Source organism: Rhinatrema bivittatum, chromosome 6 (genome assembly GCF_901001135.1).
Source record: "Rhinatrema bivittatum chromosome 6, aRhiBiv1.1, whole genome shotgun sequence".
NCBI lineage: Eukaryota > Metazoa > Chordata > Amphibia > Gymnophiona > Rhinatrematidae > Rhinatrema > Rhinatrema bivittatum.
The window spans coordinates 177,597,335-177,615,069 of record NC_042620.1 but is presented as its reverse complement, the minus strand read 5'-3'; the positions used below and the strand labels follow the sequence as shown (position 1 = coordinate 177,615,069).

Below are 17,735 nucleotides of genomic sequence, written 5' to 3'. Positions count from 1 at the left end.
TTCAAGACACTGGCGTCTGAATTACATTGGGGCCCTAAACGCCTGAGGACCCTCTTCTTTGAAGGACTGAACTCTCGTTTGAAGGACAAGCTGGCAGCTCGTGAGATGCCTGAGACCTTGCTGAACTGGTGAAGTTGGCAACAAGGATTGATTGACAACTTCGTGACAAGGTTCAAGAGACCAAGACTCCCAGCAGACCCCTTTAGGGCGAGACTCAATTTAAGTCTACACCCAGGCCTGTTCCCTCGGGTCCAGTTGCTGGCGAGGAAGAACCAATGCAATTAGGCCACAGTCACCTGACATCAAAAGAGAGAAGAACGCGGAAGAAGTTGGGGCTATGCATGTATTGTGGACAAGCTGGCCATGCTGTTCAAACATGCCTGGGAAACTGGCAGACCTAAGTCCTGCGGGAGGACTCTTCTTAGGTCTTACTGCACCCGCTCCTCCACACTCTCTTCCTGTATCCTTGATCTGCAGACCCTTAGAATATCAGGCTCTTGCCCTAGTGGACTCAGGGGCAGGAGGTAATTTCATTTTATGACAATTAGTGGAGCACTTGTGGATTCCCACTACCACCATGATGTCTCCACTACTCCTATCTTCAATTCATGGAGAGCCCTTAGAAACATAGAAACATAGAAATGACGGCAGAAGAAGACCAAACGGCCCATCAAGTCTGCCCAGCAAGCTACGCACTTTATCCATTTTTTTTCCCTTTTTCTCTCTCCCACCTGTTACTATTGGCTTCCAGTACCCTCCAGCCCTAATTCCACTCCACCCTACCACCAATTTAGAGAGCAGCTCCGTATCTGCATCCAAGTGACATCCAGCTCAATTAGGGGTAGCAACCGCTGTAACAAGCAGGCCACCCCCTTGCCCCATACTCTTACCCACCCCTGTTTTTATTTTTTTGCTTGTTTTTTTATTTTTTTATTTTTTTGGAGATAGCAGCCCTCTATCCTTCCGCTCCGTGAAGGTGGAACACCAACTACTGGCCACTGGCATCCCGCTCCGTGAATGCCTCTGTGGCTACTGCCGCTCCATGCAGTGTTTGAATGTCGCTGTGGCTACTGCCGCTCCGTGCAGTGTTTTGCTGCCTCCACTTTATTCACGCCCTCTAGACTTGATGGATCCACAGTGTTTATCCCACGCCCCTTTGAAGTCGTTCACAGTTTTAGACTTCACCACTTCCTTCGGAAGGGCATTCCAGGCATCCACCACCCTTTCCATGAAGAAATACTTCCTGACATTGGTTCTTAGTCTTCCTCCCTGGAGCCTCAGCTCGTGACCTCTGGTTCTGCTGATTTTTTTCTGACAGAAAAGGTTTGTCGTTGTCTTTGGATCATTAAAGTTTTTCAAGTATCTGAAAGTCTGAATGATATCACCCCTGCTCCTCCTTTCCTCCAGGGAGTACATATTTAGATTCTTCAATCTCTCCTCGAATGTCATCGTATGAAGACCCTCCACCTTCCTGGTCGCCCTTCTCTGTACCGCTTCCATCTTGTCCTTGTCTCTTTGTAGATACGGTCTCCAGAACTGAACACAGTACTCCAGGTGAGGCCTCACCAAGGACCTGTACAAGGGGATAATCGCTTCCCTTTTCTTACTTGATATTCCTCTCTCTATGCATCCCAGCATTCTTCTGGCTTTTGCTATCGTCTTGTCGCATTGTCTCGCAGACTTCATATCATTAGACACTATCAGCCCAAGGTCTCTCTCCTGCTCCGTGCACATCAGCCTTTCCCCCCCCATCGAATACAGTTCATTCGAATTTCCACTCCCCATATGCATGACTTTGCACTTCTTGGCATTGAATCTCAGCTGCCATATCTTCGACCACTCTTCCAGTTTCCTTAAATCCCGTCTCATTCTCTCCACTCCTTCCGGCGTGTCCACTCTGTTGCAGATCTTAGTGTCATCCGCAAAAAGACAAACCTTACCTTCTATCCCGTCCGCAATGTCGCTCACAAAGATATTGAACAGGACCGGTCCCAACACCGATCCTTGCGGTACACCACTTAAAACTGCTCTCTCTTCAGAGAAAGTTCCATTTACCATCACGCATTGTCTTCTGTCCATCCGGGCGAAGTAACCCAGCGCACCCAACCAGTGCTCTCCATTCTGAAACTATCTCCTTCTTTGTTCTAGAGAAGGCCATGCATTCTATAGTACTGGGGCTACCATGGCTGCAGCAGCATGTTGCGTCCATTGGTGCTAGATGGCTTTGTCCGGTTTGCCTCACCTTGTTCACTGCTCCTCCCGCTTCCCTTGGGAAAATGGCTGCTGCCACATCTACAAGCCGACCTCTCCGGCGTCCCCGGAACGGCTATGGTGCTGCCTCCCGCCATGCTCCTCCCAAGGGTCTTCGAGGGTGCACATGCGCATGCCATCCATGTCTTTATTCCAGCATTGGCGCAAACCTCGGGGGCGTTCCCCTCTACTGACGTCAAGCCATCCGGATATATAGCATGTACTAAGTTGCTAGCTCGTTGAGTTAGCAAAGGATTGGTTTCGGCCAGTCTAAGCTGCTCTGCCACTTCTGTGCTGCCACTGGAAGCTCTCTCTCTCTGCCCTTCGGGGTATTGCTAACCTGGATACCCACTCCTTGGGGGCCCTCTGCTTTATTTTAGGTGCCTTACATGAATCAGGTACGCGCTCCTCGGGGGCCTGCTCTCCCTGCCTCGGTGCCACTACCAACTTCTTCAACCTGGTGGAATCGCATACCAATAGCAACCATCTAGTAAGTAATCTAACTCTCAGTCTATCTCATCCACAGTACTTCCTTGCTGGGAAACCTACACCGGAATCCCCCTATACCAACGGGGTGAGAAGGGTCCCCTCTGCAGAGGGTCCTGAGACTGCTACATCCAGATTACCTCACTACTGCTACCTCTGGTGGTACACTTCAAGCTCTTTAATAAAAGAACCACCTCTGTGTTTGTGCATCTGCGTTTAGCCCAGTACTGTGGTGCCTCACAGGGCTTCTCCCCTTGGGCGTGGTCATCTGCCTCAGAACCCAAGAATCCACCCAAACACCGCTTAACCATAACAAAGCATATGCCTCAATTCAATTGGGCCACTCTGGAACTTTCATGTTGGGGGTCCAGATTGCCATGGTAAATGTCTAATGGAGGTCGCTCCTATACCCTGCATGCCAGCTATCCCATTGATGCCTGGGTTGCCGCCTCAATATGCATCTTTTCAAGATGTATTTTCCAAAGAAGCTGCAGGCGTACTACCGCCACACAGATCCTACGACTGCGCCATCAATTTGAAGCCTAACACTGAACCACCCAAAGGAAGGGTCTACCCTCTCTCCGTGGTAGAAAATAAAGCCATGTCCGAATATATACAGGAAAACCTTCAGAAAGGCTTCATAAGTCCCTCCAAGTCTCCTGCCTGCGCAGGCTTCTTCTTTGTGGGGAAGAAGGTCGGAACGTTGTGTCCATGCATAGACTACAGAGGTCTAAACAAGATCACCGTGAAAGACCGCTGTCCCTTACCATTCATCTCAGAGCTATTTGATAGACTAGAGGGAACCAAGATATTCGCCAAGTTTGATCTCAAGGGATCCTACAACTTAGTTCGCATCCGCTCTGGCGATGATTGGAAGACAGCCTACAATACCAGGGACGGTCACTTTGAATATCTAGTGATGCCCTTTGGCCTTTGCAACACCCCGGCTGTCTTCCAAAACATGATGAACGACATTCTGCAGGACCTTCTATACAAATGTGTCATTGTGTACTTAGATGACATCTTGATATTTTCCCAAGGCATGACCACTCATCTGGAGGATGTCAAAAGAGTGCTGCAAAGACTCCGAGAGCATCATCTATACGCCAAGTTGTCTAAGTGCGAGTTTCACAAGGAATCAGTGCCTTTCTTAGGGTACATTGTTTCCAACCAAGGTTTCCAGATGGACCCACAGAAGCTAGAGAGCATTAAGAAATGGACACAACCCACAGGTCTAAAGGCTCTCAGACGATTTCTGGGATTTACCAACTACTACAGAACATTCATCAAGAACTACTCTTCACTAACTGTTCTGCTTACAACTATGACGAAGAAAGGTGCCAACGTTGCCAATTGGTCTACGGAGGCAGTAACAGCATTCCAGAAACTGAAAGACGCCTTCTCGAGCAAGCCATGCCTCCGACATCCGGATCCGACTCGGCCCTTCATCGTAGAGGTTGATGCCTCAGATGTCTGCATAGGGGCCGTGCTAAGCCAGGCCGGTGATTCTAAAGCCTTACACCCGTGCTCATTTTTCTCCTGTCACTTCTCGCCAGCGGAGAACTACGGCATAGGAGATAAAGAGCTCCTGGCAATAAAGATGGCATTCGAGGAGTGGCGCCCTTGGCTTGAAGGAGCACAACATCAGATCACAGTCTTTACAGACCATAAAAATCTGGAGTACCTCCGCCACGCTCAGCGCCTAAACCATAGGCAAGCGAGATGGTCCCTGTTCTTCAACAGATTTGACTTTGTGCTGAAATACTGCCTTGGAGATAAGAATGTCAGAGCAGATGTCCTATCTTGCTCATTTCTCTCTGAGGACGTTCCAGATGAACCTCAGCATATCATCGACCCAAAAAGAGTTATCTTGACAGCTACTCACCCAGTACCTGCGGATAAGACCATTGTACCCAAGAACCTAAGAAAAAAGCTGTTAGCATGGGCTCACGACTCTAAATTGGCTGGACACCCTGGTCAACGCAGAACTCTGGCTAAACTGCAGAAGTATTACTGGTGGCCCACCATGAAGGAAGACACGTTCTCCTTCATTGCTTCTTGCTCAAATTGTGCCAGACAGAAACCGCCACCCGGCCATCCTTGGGGCCTACTCCAACCCTTGCCAGTACAGACGAGCCATGGACACACATTGCTACAGACTTTGTGGTAGACTTACCACTCTCAGGAGGAAATAACATGATCTGGGTAACAGTAGATTGTTTCTCAAAGATGGCTCACTTCATGGCTCTCCCTGGCGTACCCACAGCCATGGAGCTTGCAAAGCTTTTCATCACTCACATCTTTTACCTACACAGCATGCCAAAGCACATCATCTCTGATCGAGGAGCCCAATTCACAGCTAAGTTCTGGAACGCATTGTGCAAGACGTTTGATATCTCTCTCGACTTCACCTCAGCATACCATCCACAGTCTAACGAGCAAACGGAGAGAATGAATAGGACACTCAAGCAGTTCATTTGTGCCTATGTGGGCACTCATCAAAATGACTGGGCTGAACCTTTGCCCTGGGCTGAATTCGCCATCAACTCTCATCCAGCAACATCAACTGGATCAACACCATTTGAAGTGGTCTATGGATGTCTACCAGCACTACCATTACCACTTCCACTTTCAGTGTCGTCCCCGGCAGCTCAATCTACTACCAAAGATATCCAACAACTATGGACTAAGACTAAAGAGATGCTTCGTAAAGCAGGACAACAAACAAAGAAAGGCTATGATGCTCATCACTGCAAGGCTCCGGGTTTCCAGCCTAGTGACAAAGTCTGGCTATCCACAAAGCATCTAAGACTCAAGCTACCATCAGCTTGTTTTGCTCCATGCTTCGTCAGACCCTTTCCCATTCTCTGACGACTGGGTAATCTTACATACAGTCTGAAACTTCCACCAGCATTGAAGATTCATAATGCGTTCCATGTCTCACTATTGAAACCACTAGTCCTTAGTGAGTTCTCAACCAAGACACCTGAACCTACATCTATTGATGCTGAAGAAGACATCGAATACAACATAGACGCTATCCTTGATGTGAGAAAGAGAGGCAGAGTATGGGAATACCTCCTGTCATGGGAAGGTTATGGACCTGAAGAAAACTGTTGGTAACCTTTGGCTAATATCATGGATAAAGAGATGCTTCAGCAATACCACAGAATGCATCCTCGGAAACCAAGACCAGGTGGGAGGTCTGGAGGGGGGCCCTTTAAAGGAGGATACTGTTGCATCCGTCGGTCTCAGATGGCTTCGAACCTTGTGCCTCACCTTTTTCTCTGCTCTCCCTGCTAGTCTTGGGAAGATGGCTACCGCCGCATCTGCAAAACGCGCTCTCTGGCGTCCCCGGAATGGCTATGGTGTTGCCTCCCGCCATGTTTCTCCCAAGGTTCTCCTAGGGTGCGCGCGCGCTACCCATGTCTTTATTCCAGCTATGGCGCAAACCTCGGGGGTGTCCCCCTCAAGTGACGTCACGCCATCCAGGTATTTAGCCTGTACTTGTTTGCTAGCTCATTGAGTTAGCAAGGATCGTGATACGGATTGGATTGGACTCATCCGGTCTAAGCTACTCTGCTGCTTCCATGCTGCCGCAGGAAGCTTTCTCTCTCTGCCCTTCAGGGTATTCTCTAACCTGGATGCCCGCTCCTTGGGGGCCCTCTGATTTATTTCAAGTGCCTTACTGGGATCAGGTACTCTCTCCTCGAGGTCCTGCTCTCCCTGCCCCGGTGCCTGTACCATCTACATCTGCCTGGTGGAATCGCCAACCTACAGCTATCATCTAGTGAGTAATCTAACTCTCAGTCTGTCTCATCTACGGCATTGCCTTGTTGGGAAACCTACACTGGAATCCCCCTATACCAACGTGGTGAGACGGGTTCCCTCTGCTGAGGGTCCCGAGACTGCTACCTCTGGATCACCTCACTACTGCAACCTCTGGTGGTATACATCAAGTTGTACAATAAAAGATCTAATTCTGTGTTTGTGCGTCCTGAGTCTAGCCCAGTTCTGTGGCTCCCCATGGGGCCCCTCCCCATGGGCATGGTCATTTGCCACAGTACCCAAGAATCCACCCAAACACCGCTAAACCATAACAGTCTGCAAATCTTTTAATTCTATTTCATATATTTTCTCAGCCTCCACCAGAGCTAGACGCTTGGCATGGCTTTGAGCAAGCAGCATCTTCAAAGACATCCATGAGAAACTGGCAGATCTCTCCTACTTGGGAGACAGTCTTTTCAGAGAAAGGCTCCAGGGAATGTCACACAGCTAAGGGACCAAAATGTGGCAGTGCAGTAATTCTCATCAGCTCCTGAACAGCCCTCTATGGTGAGATATCACTTATACCCATACAAACATTCATATTTCCATAGGCGGCCCTACCAGTCTTTTCAACAGTACTATCTATTGTCTCTTCGAGCCCAGCATCAGTGGCCACTTCCAGCCATTGACAAAGGAATATTGTCAGCTAAAAACCACACAAAGGCCCAGCCTAAATCAGGGTCTAGTTTTTGATCTCTCCGAAGAATGCGTTCCCCACTCTTCCAGTAGAGGGAAGAATCCAACATTTCATGGTGCAATGGCGTCAGATTACCTAAGAACATAAGAACATAAGAACATAAGAAATTGCCATGCTGGGTCAGACCAAGGGTCCATCAAGCCCAGCATCCTGTTTCCAACAGAGGCCAAACCAGGCCACAAGAACCTGGCAATTACCCAAACACCTAGAAGATCCCATGCTACTGATGCAATTAATAGCAGTGACTATTCCCTAAGTAAACTTGATTAATAGCAGTTAATGGACTTCTCTTCCAAGAACTTATCCAAACCTTTTTTGAACCCAGCTACACTAACTGCACTAACCACATCCTCTGGCAACAAATTCCAGAGATTTATTGTGCGTTGAGTGAAAAAGAATTTTCTCCGATTAGTCTTAAATGTGCTACTTGCTAACTTCATGGAATGCCCCCTAGTCCTTCTATTATTCGAAAGTGTAAATAACCGAGTCACATCTACTCGTTCAAGACCTCTCATGATCTTAAAGACCTCTATGATATCCCCCCTCAGCCGTCTCTTCTCCAAGCTGAACAGCCCTAACCTCTTCAGCCTTTCCTCATAGGGGAGCTGTTCCATCCCCTTTATCATTTTGGTTGCCCTTCTCTGTACCTTCTCCATTGCAACTATATCTTTTTTGAGATACGGCGACCAGAATTGTACACAGTATTCAAGGTGTGGTCTCACCATGGAGCGATATAGAGGCATTATGACATTTTCCGTTTTATTAACCATTCCCTTCCTAATAATTCCTAACATTTTATTTGCTTTTTTGACTGCTGCAGCACACTGAGCTGACGATTTCAATGTATTATCTACTATGACGCCTAGATCTCTTTCTTGGGTGGTAGCTCCTAATATGGAACCTAACATCGTGTAACTACAGCTAGGGTTATTTTTCCCTATATGCATCACCTTGCACTTGTCCACATTAAATTTCATCTGCCATTTGGATGCCCAATCTTCCAGTCTTGCAAGGTCCTCCTGTAATGTATCACAGTCTGCTTGTGATTTAACTACTCTGAATAATTTTGTATCATCTGCAAATTTGATAACGTCACTCATTGTATTCCTTTCCAGATCATTGATATATATATTGAAAAGCACCGGTCCAAGTACAGATCCCTGAGGCACTCCACTGTTTACCCTTTTCCACTGAGAAAATTGACCATTTAGTCCTACTCTCTGTTTCCTGTCTTTTAACCAGTTTGTAATCCACGAAAGGACATCGCCTCCTATCCCATGACTTTTTAGTTTTCGTAGAAGCCTCTCATGAGGGACTTTGTCAAACGCCTTCTGAAAATCCAAATACACTACATCTACCGGTTCACCTTTATCCACATGTTTATTAACCCCTTCAAAAAAATGAAGCAGGTTTGTTAGGCAAGACTTCCCTTGGGTAAATCCATGTTGACTGTGTCCCATTAAATCATGTCTTTCTATATGCTCTACAATTTTGATCTTGAGGATAGTTTCCACTATTTTTCCCGGCACTGAAGTTAGGCTCACTGGTCTATAGTTACCCGGATCACCCCTGGAGCCTTTTTTAAATATTGGGGTTACATTGGCCACCCTCCAGTCTTCAGGTACAATGGATGATTTTAATGATAGGTTACAAATTTTAACTAATAGGTCAGAAATTTCATTTTTGAGTTCCTTTAGTACCCTGGGATGCATACCATCCGGTCCAGGTGACTTGCTACTCTTTAGTTTGTCAATCTGGCCTACTACATCTTCCAGGTTGACAGTGATTTCGTTCAGTTCGTCTGACTCATCACCCCTGAAAACCAACTCCGGAACTGGTATCTCCCCAACATCCTCACTAGTAAACACGGAAGCAAAGAATTCATTTAGTCTTTCTGCAATGGCCTTATCTTCCCTAAGAGCCCCTTTAACCCCTCGGTCATCTAATGGTCCAACCGACTCCCTCACAGGTTTCTTGCTTTGGATATATTTAAAAAGTTTTTATTATGAGTTTTTGCCTCTATGGCCAACTTCATTTCAAATTCTCTCTTCGCTTGTTTTATCAATGTTTTACACTTAACTTGACAATGCTTATGTTTTATCCTATTTTCTTCAGATGGATCTTTCTTCCAATTTTTGAAGGATGATTTTTTGGCTAAAATAGCCTCTTTCACCTCACCTTTTAACCATGACGGTAATCGTTTTGCCTTCCTTCCACCTTTCTTAATGCGTGGAATACATATGGACTGCGCCTCTAGGATTGTATTTTTAAACAATGTCCAAGCCTGTTGAACACTTTTAACCTTTGCAGCTGCACCTTTCAGTTTTTTTCTGACTATTTTCCTCATTTTATCAAAGTTTCCCTTTTGAAAGTTTAGTGTTAGAGCTGCAGATTTACTTATTGTCCCCCTACCAGTTATTAGTTTAAATTTGATCATGTTATGATCACTGTTGCCAAGTGGCCCCACCACCGTTACCTCTCTCACCAAATCCTGTGTTCCACTAAGAATTAAATCTAAAATAGCTCCCTCTCTTGTTGGTTCCTGAACCAATTGCTCCATGAAACAATCATTTATTACATCCAGGAACTTTATATCTCTAGCAAGTCCTGATGTTACATTTACCCAGTCAATATTGGGGTAATTGAAATCTCCCATTATTATTGCACTGCCAAATTGGTTTGCTTCCCTGATTTCTCTTAGCATTTCATCATCTGTCTGACCATTTTGTCCAGGTGGACGGTAGTATACTCCTATCACTATACTCTTACCCAACACACATGGGATTTCTACCCATATAGATTCTACTGAGCATTTAGTCTCTTGTATGATCTTTAGCCTGTTGGACTCTATACCCTCCCGGACATAAAGTGCCACACCCCCACCAAGTTGATCCTCCCTATCATTGCGATATAATTTGTACCCTGATATAGCACTGTCCCATTGGTTATCCTCCTTCCACCAAGTTTCTGTGATGCCAATTATGTCAATCTCATCATTTGCTGCTATACACTCTAACTCTCCCATCTTACTTCTTAGACTTCTGGCATTGGCATATAGACATTTCAAAGTGTGTTTTTTGTTTGTTTTAACAACCTGCTTTTCAGTTGTTTGGGATAATTCGGAAATCATTAGTTTTGGTGATTTTTTACATATAGGCATATGGACTATATTTGCTTTTAATGGAACCTCTCTGTTGGGATGCCCTAACTCTCCTGTTTCATTAGTATCCTTCAAGGATACATTTCTCCGAACCATGCACTGCTGAGTGACTGTCGGCTTTCCCCTTTGTTCTAGTTTAAAAGCTGCTCTATCTCCTTTTTGAAAGTTAGTGCCAGCAGCTTGGTTCCACTCTGGTTAAGGTGGAGCCCATCCTTTCGGAAAAGTCTCCCCTTTCCCCAAAAGTTTCCCCAGTTCCTTACAAAGCTGAATCCCTCTTCCCTACACCATCGTCTCATCCACGCATTGAAACTCTGGGTCCTCTGGGTCCTCTAAATCATGCAATCTAGGTACCAGTTGCATTTCTTCCAACCACCATCCCTTCCACATTGCTCCATCCTGATCTGTGTCTTCTGCCAAAGCTTTGTCTGGAAGTACAATCGCATCTCAAACAGCAAGTGATAGAGCCAGTTCCAGCGTCTCAACACATATGGGGTTCCTATTCCCGATGCTTCTATATCTTTTCAGTTATCCATCTAAAAGGCTTTTTAATATCGACCTTTACAAGTACTAAGTGCCCCATTTGGCCTATCATCAGCCCTGAGGGTCTTTACAAAATGCCTTGCAATATTGGCAGCTCATCAGTATCTCCAGGGAGTATAAGTCTTCCTATATCTAGATAATTGGCTAATAACAGCAAAATCACGAGAGGACGTGCTCCTCTCCTTATGCACAATGACATGTCTTCTACCCTACTTAGGTTTTCTGGTCAGCTTTGAGAAGATGAGCTTAGAGCCCTCTCAGAGACTCAAGTTGGATAGACTCGTTGCAGGAAAGAGCATATCCATCTCACGACTGAGTGAAAACCTTGCTCATGCGACATTAATCCACACTTAACAGGCAGAAGGCTCCTCATGGTTCTCAGTCATATGGCAGTAGCTATCCATGTGTCCTGCCGACCTGCATTCATATCTGCTACATCCAGTAGTTTCTACATATCCAGTGGAATCAACTAACTCAACTGCTTTCGTCTCAAATTCAAATAATAGGGACAATGAAATGAGAGTAACAGTGGTGACTGTGCCACTGAATTCTACAGAAAGAATTCCTTCTTCGCTCATTCCCCTATCAAGTTGTATTGGCAATCGATGCCTCTACCAAAGGGTAGGGAGTCTTTACTGGGAACATTCAAACACAGGGAATCTGGTCGCTTTAGGAGAGTTGTTTTCAAATCAGTCTATTGGAGTTGGGAGCAATCAGATAAACTTTATAAGCATTTGTGCATCTCTTTCAGGGAAAGAGCATCTTGATTTCAAACAGACAACCAAGTTGACATGTTTTACATCAATAAGCAAGGAGGAATGCAATTATAGCCTCTCTGCCAGGAACCCCTAAAAATTTGGAATTGTGTAGAAAGAAATCAAGCTGTTCTATCTTCCGGGCATCTCTAACATGCAGGTAGATCCAGCAGAATTTTTTTAACCACCCAGCAGAGTTTTTTAACCACATGAGTGGCTCTACAGAAATCAGTGGTCAACAAACCCTTCAGCTAATGGGGTCTACTATTGGTGGACCTATTCTCATCACAACAGAATACAAAACTAAATCAATTTTGCTCAGTTCTACCATGCAATCACAGACTAGCTCAGGAAGCTTTTCTCCTCAATTGGAGACAAAGCCTTATGTACCTTTTCCACCATTACTGCTTCTTACCCAAGCAGCGATAAAGGTTCCTCAGGACTGCACTTGACTGAACCAGACAGATCTGGTATACATATCTCATGCAGCTTTCCAGTAGTCCTCTCATGTATCCACTAGAAGAAATTATGCCTTCAAATGAATAGGTACTCCAAATGGTGTCAACAAAATGCTTCGGACCTATTTTATTATGAACCTAAGCATCTGCTGAAATACTTGTTCCACTTTTCTCACTCAGGTCTTGCCACTTCAGTACAAGTGCAGTTCAGTGCTATAGTGGTTTACCATACTCAGCTGGATGGCAAATCAGTCTCTACTCATTTGCTGATATCTCATTTCATGAAAGATCTAGAGCATCTTAAGCCCCTGGTACAAAATTAACCTGTTCCAGGGGAAATTAATGTGGTTCTTTCCCAAGTTTTGAAGTCTCCCTTTGAGCCTCTGGATTCAGCTTTTCTAAAGTACTTGACATAGAAGGTGGTGTTCCTCATCGCACTGATTTTTACGGTCTGGGGAACTGATAAGCATGGGAGTAATCTGCTCAGAGCAGAAGTTACTACCCTTTACAGAAGACATGGGATTACTACCCTTAACCAATAATCCTTGATGCTTTTGATGCAACTGCAACATTGCTCTCTACTTCGAAGGAAATGGGGTGGGGGATGGAGGGAAAGAGGAATTTGGATTCAGAGACAACCAACACGAGTCATGACTTTTTTACAATCTGGTATACTGATGCACGGACATTAAGGAAAAAAAACCAAGACTGACATTAAGGGAAAAAAAATAAAACTGCTTCTATGACCAAGTCCATAAGCAAAGCACGTCAAGCAGCACTAACTGATACATGGGGGTAACCTGCATGGCGCAGCAGATACTACCATGGGAAGTTTGCTGGGCAGACTGGATGGACCATTGGTCCTTTTCTGCCTTCATTTCTATGTTTCTGTGTCAGCTAAGAATCAGCGAACTCCAAGCTGTCATTCACTATCCTCCGTACATGCAATTCTTCCACACAGGATGGTTCTTCATTCTCACTGAAATTTCTGCCGAAGTTAGTCTCTACTTTCCGTACCAATCAATCCTCGTATTGCCTACCTTCTTCCCTAGACCCCATGCAATGAAGGGAAAAAAAGACTTCCATACTCTGTACTGCAAAAGGCCTTAGCATATTACAAGAAGCAAACTCAGCCACATTGTCAAAGCTCTCAGTTGTTTGTCTCATATGAACCTAATAGGCTAGGAGTAGCGGTTGCCAAGCGTACTTTGTTTTACTGACTGGCTGAATTCATTCACCACTGCTACACCTTAGCAAGACTACAAGTCGCAGACTCTGTGAAGACTCATCAAGTGAGCCATGGCTACTTCTGATGCTTATCTTCAAGTGGATATCTGCAAAGTTGCAACTTGGTTTTCAGTTCACACGTCTACATTCCACCACTATCTTGATAACCTGTCAAAGACTGATAGTAAATTTGGACGAACAGTTTTGCGAAATCTGTTCTCGGTGTAGTCTACTTTCCAGTTGGGGCTGGGTTGCTTACTAAGTAAACACGCCACTGCAACCCTCAACTTGGGACTCCCCACATGTAATGGCTAATTTAGTCTGCTTATCGATGAAAAAAGCAAATTTGCTTACCGTAAATTGTGTTTTCTGCAGATCAGATGAATTAGCCATGGAATGCCAGGAGTCCCTTAAAAACAGTGACATCAGGCGTGCGCATGCCTACGGAGGGGAGCTAGAGGGGTCCCAGTGGCATCCTGCCACGTGAGAGAGGTCCGGCAGTGTCCTTCCATGGAGGGGAGGCCCGTCAGTTGGCGGCATAAAGAGTGAGTGCAGCAGCTTTTGGGGACATCTCACAAGCTGCCAAACATAACAGCTCTACTAGCTTGGAAAAGCGCATCCATTCGGTGCCACCAGATGATATCACCCACATGTAATAGCTAATTCATTTTGCTATCTACAGAAAATACCATTTATAGAAAACCAACTTGCTGACTTTGAAACCAGATTAGCTATATTCTTACATAGCCAGTTAGGTTTCAAAGTTATCCAGATAGGTTTATCCAGATAACTTTGTTTGCGGATATTCTTTGAGACATTTATTTTGTTGAATATCCAGGGTAAGTTACCCAGCTAACTTTAGCTAGATACATTATTCATTTTTCAGGTTTTTGAAAATTGACTTCATAGTCTTTGGACTTTATAAAATAAGGAAGGATCAGTCTGTGATCAGGTTCACAAGTCATTTGCAGAAGTTTTACGTTTGAGATGAGCTGGTGAGGAGACAACTTTTACTGCAGAGTAAACAATCCTTTCTTAAAATATATAAAAATATGTCCCAGACTCCTTTGTTTATTCATCCATTTTTTCTGGCCTTCCTAGAACACAAGTCCTGAAAATGGCTGAAGAATTGTGCCTACATTGTCAAGTGGCAGCTAGTTCTTAAGAAATAGAACTGTACAATGCAATACAGACTTATACTTTGCTTTGTATTACTGTAGTTCCTCCTAAGAAATCCTGTACAGTGGCGATTATCAAACCAGATGCTGTAGCTCATGGAAAAACAAATGAAATTATAATGAAGGTAAGAAATATAATTGGAATAATAGGTGGGAGGCAATTGGTGAGCTTATCAAGGGATCCAAGTTTCTTTTAGACTTTTTTGTATGTATATTCATTTTATTTAATTTGCCTTGAGAATTTTCTGAAAAGATGGATCATTATGGGGACAATTTTCAAATGTCTGTATGTAGTTGTAAAGTGCATGGGTATTTTTGCCCATGGACTTTAGTCTGATTGTCAAAGGAAAAGTATGCATGGATTTTCCCTTTGAAAATTACCTGAGGAAAAAGTATCCGTAGAGATTTGTACCTTTTTTTTTCTGCGGATTCATTTTTCCTACAAAACAATACATATATTTAAAACTTTTTATTCAAGGAGGCGTTTAATATTAATCACTGAAATATCTGGCAGATTACGTGTTTTCTTTGAGATGTAGAACTTTCAGCCTGTGTACTAAAATATATGTTAACACATATTAGCTAAGCCCTAAGCCGTGCAGCTCAGTTTTAGTTCTTGTACTTTTGTTTAAATGTACATTTTATGAATGGTTATTTTGTGGCCTGCTTCAAACTTTGTAGAAATGGAATATAAATGAAAATATATATATATATAGTTTTGAAAATGCAAAACTATGTATGTTGTTGACTTCCCTAACCTAAACCTATCTCTGAGCCTGCTTACTTTTCCTATGGGTAAAAGCACGAACATATTTTATCCCCACATGTACTTTTACCCACATACAGGATAGGCAGTTTTCAGACAGCCTATTTTCCCAGGTATACAGCCATTTACCCAGGTAAATGAATTATGATTGCCCTCCCCAAATCTATGTGAAAAATTTAGCTCTTTTAATGAGACTTTCCAACTGTTCATTCTCATTATATGGATCTGTGGTCAGGACTAGCAGAGAACAGACTCCAGCTTTTACTCTGGCAAAATTCTTTATAAACTTCTTTATTGATAACAATAATAAAAAAAACCAACTTAGCTGGTTTAAGTGGTTCAATAAAACAATTGCAACTTACAGCTCATTATCTCGAGGCTTCCATCTCTTTCTGGCGCTTTCCTCATTACTCGAGCCCTGGCCTCATATCCCTGCTTGCAGTGATCCACCCTAGCCCAGAATCCCTTGCTAGGTTGGGAGTTAAGGACTGGTACAGATACATGTTGTTATAATTAGTGAGGTTTGGGTGGACCCTTGGACACTGTGGCAGCTGACTACGCCCACGGGGGGGGGGGGGGGGGGGCAGTCCCGTGAGGGGCCACAGGTCAGGCTCAGCTGAGGACACACAAACACAGAGATTGATCTTTTATTAAACAATGTGGTGTAGCCACCAGAGGTGGCAGTGATGAGTAGTTGAAGTAGCCCGGCTGGGCTAGTATTCTTCAGGTGCTGGAACAGCGACTTCTCCGGTAGCAGTGCTGTAGTGGAAAGAACTGAGAATAGTGAGTACAGTGGAATATGCACAAGCCCCAGTATGGAGAACCCCAGAATAGGAAGAGCAGGCCCTCGAGGAGCGAGTACCTGATCCCTGAGAGCTGAGAGGCTTGAAGGAAATGTACTCACACTGCGGTTCCACTTAGGAGATGTCACCAGGCTGGAACGGAGGCAGGCCCTTGAGGAGCGAGTACTTGGTTCCAGGGAAAGCTCTGAGGTGAAGATGGTAGTACTCACTGGTGTTGAAGACAGCGAATCCTTCCAGGCAGAAGAGAAGGTATGAGCAGGCAGCGAGTCAGGGAACATGGGCCCTCGAGGAGCCGGTTTCCTGATAGCGAACTGAAAAGCAAGTGAGGCCCCCTTGCGTTAATATTCCAATAGTAGATTGGAGGCAGAGTAGCTGGGTACTGAGAGCGAATCCCATCAGTAGGAATTCCCCTTGCTAACTCAAAGGCTAGCAAACAGTGTAGGCTTTAAATATCCGGGCAGCGTGACGTCATCACAGGGGGATGCCCCTGAGGTTCGCGCCAAGTAGGAAATAAGAGCGAGGGCCGTGTGGTGCACGCGCCCTAAGGTACAGACGGAGCATGGCGGGAGGCAACGCCCAAGCCGGTCCGGGGACACCGGAGAGGACAGCAGGCAGATGCCACAGCAGCTAGGTGTCCATCAACAGCAAGAGGAGGTGCAAGGAAAGAAAGGTAGGCGGAGTGAAGCCGTCGGGAAGGGACGGTTGCAACACATGTAGCCTGTCATTTGAGGTGTTCTGAGGGAGTTTCTTATATGTTCCCTCACATACCTTCCCCCTCAGCTCAGCCTTGTCAAGCTACTTATTGGCTCTTCTTCACTGGTGACCCACCCCTGGGTGGGCTGTCCTGATTCTCTATGAGCTGACTCCACTGGGCTGTAAACTGGGGACAGGGTCCCAGAATAAGTGAGTACGGGAGCTCAGGAAGGACTCCCACTTCCATAATGGTTTGACTTGCCAAGATTGTCAGCAGGACCTGACTGGTTAGGTATTCCTGTTTGTCCCCATATATACAGGTGTCTCTTTCTTTTGTGATTGATGCACCCTTTTTTGGAGGAGGTGCTCATGAATAAGTGTCTTGCCAGATGTTTGGGTGGGTTCTTCAGCCAGTTCTACCCGAATCACAAAATACTTATGAGGCATATCTACTAAGCTACAATTTTGTAGTTTTGCAAATCTATTCATCCAGTCTTCCCATTTTTCATTCTCATTCTGGGGTTCTGCTATTGCTGCCTGCTCTTTCATGCACTGTTCTTCCAGCTTGCATTAGCACTCCATGTCATCTAACCTTGGATGCTCTTCAACGTTATAATCCACCACCATACAAAAAAAACATGCCCACTAGTTGGGATTGACTTTGCCTTTAGTTGTTCCCTTCAAGGTCTCTTTATTCTTGGCCTTTCCAAATAGGCATTGGTCCTCCTGATGACCATTTCCCACACAGAGGGCACAGAAGGAAAAATTGTCCACAGTTTCATTCCTGGGGTGGGTTGAATTCCCTGAAGTTCCTTTCTTCTTCCAGGGTGAAGATTTTTCCTGCTTTGAAGTTTTTCCTTTATCCCCGGAGACTACATTCTCACAGGACAAGCA

The 17,735-nt window shown here is 45.0% G+C and overlaps 1 protein-coding gene across 1 annotated transcript in view; it reads left to right on the top strand.

Annotated features, from left to right (window-relative positions):
- NME9 (NME/NM23 family member 9) overlaps positions 1–17,735 on the top strand; it is a 316,239-nt gene that overhangs the window by 90,516 nt on the left and 207,988 nt on the right. The window contains exon 8 of the mRNA XM_029606189.1: positions 14,622–14,704. Coding sequence (XP_029462049.1) covers positions 14,622–14,704 — 83 coding nt within the window. The remainder of the gene's footprint in view (positions 1–14,621; positions 14,705–17,735) is intronic.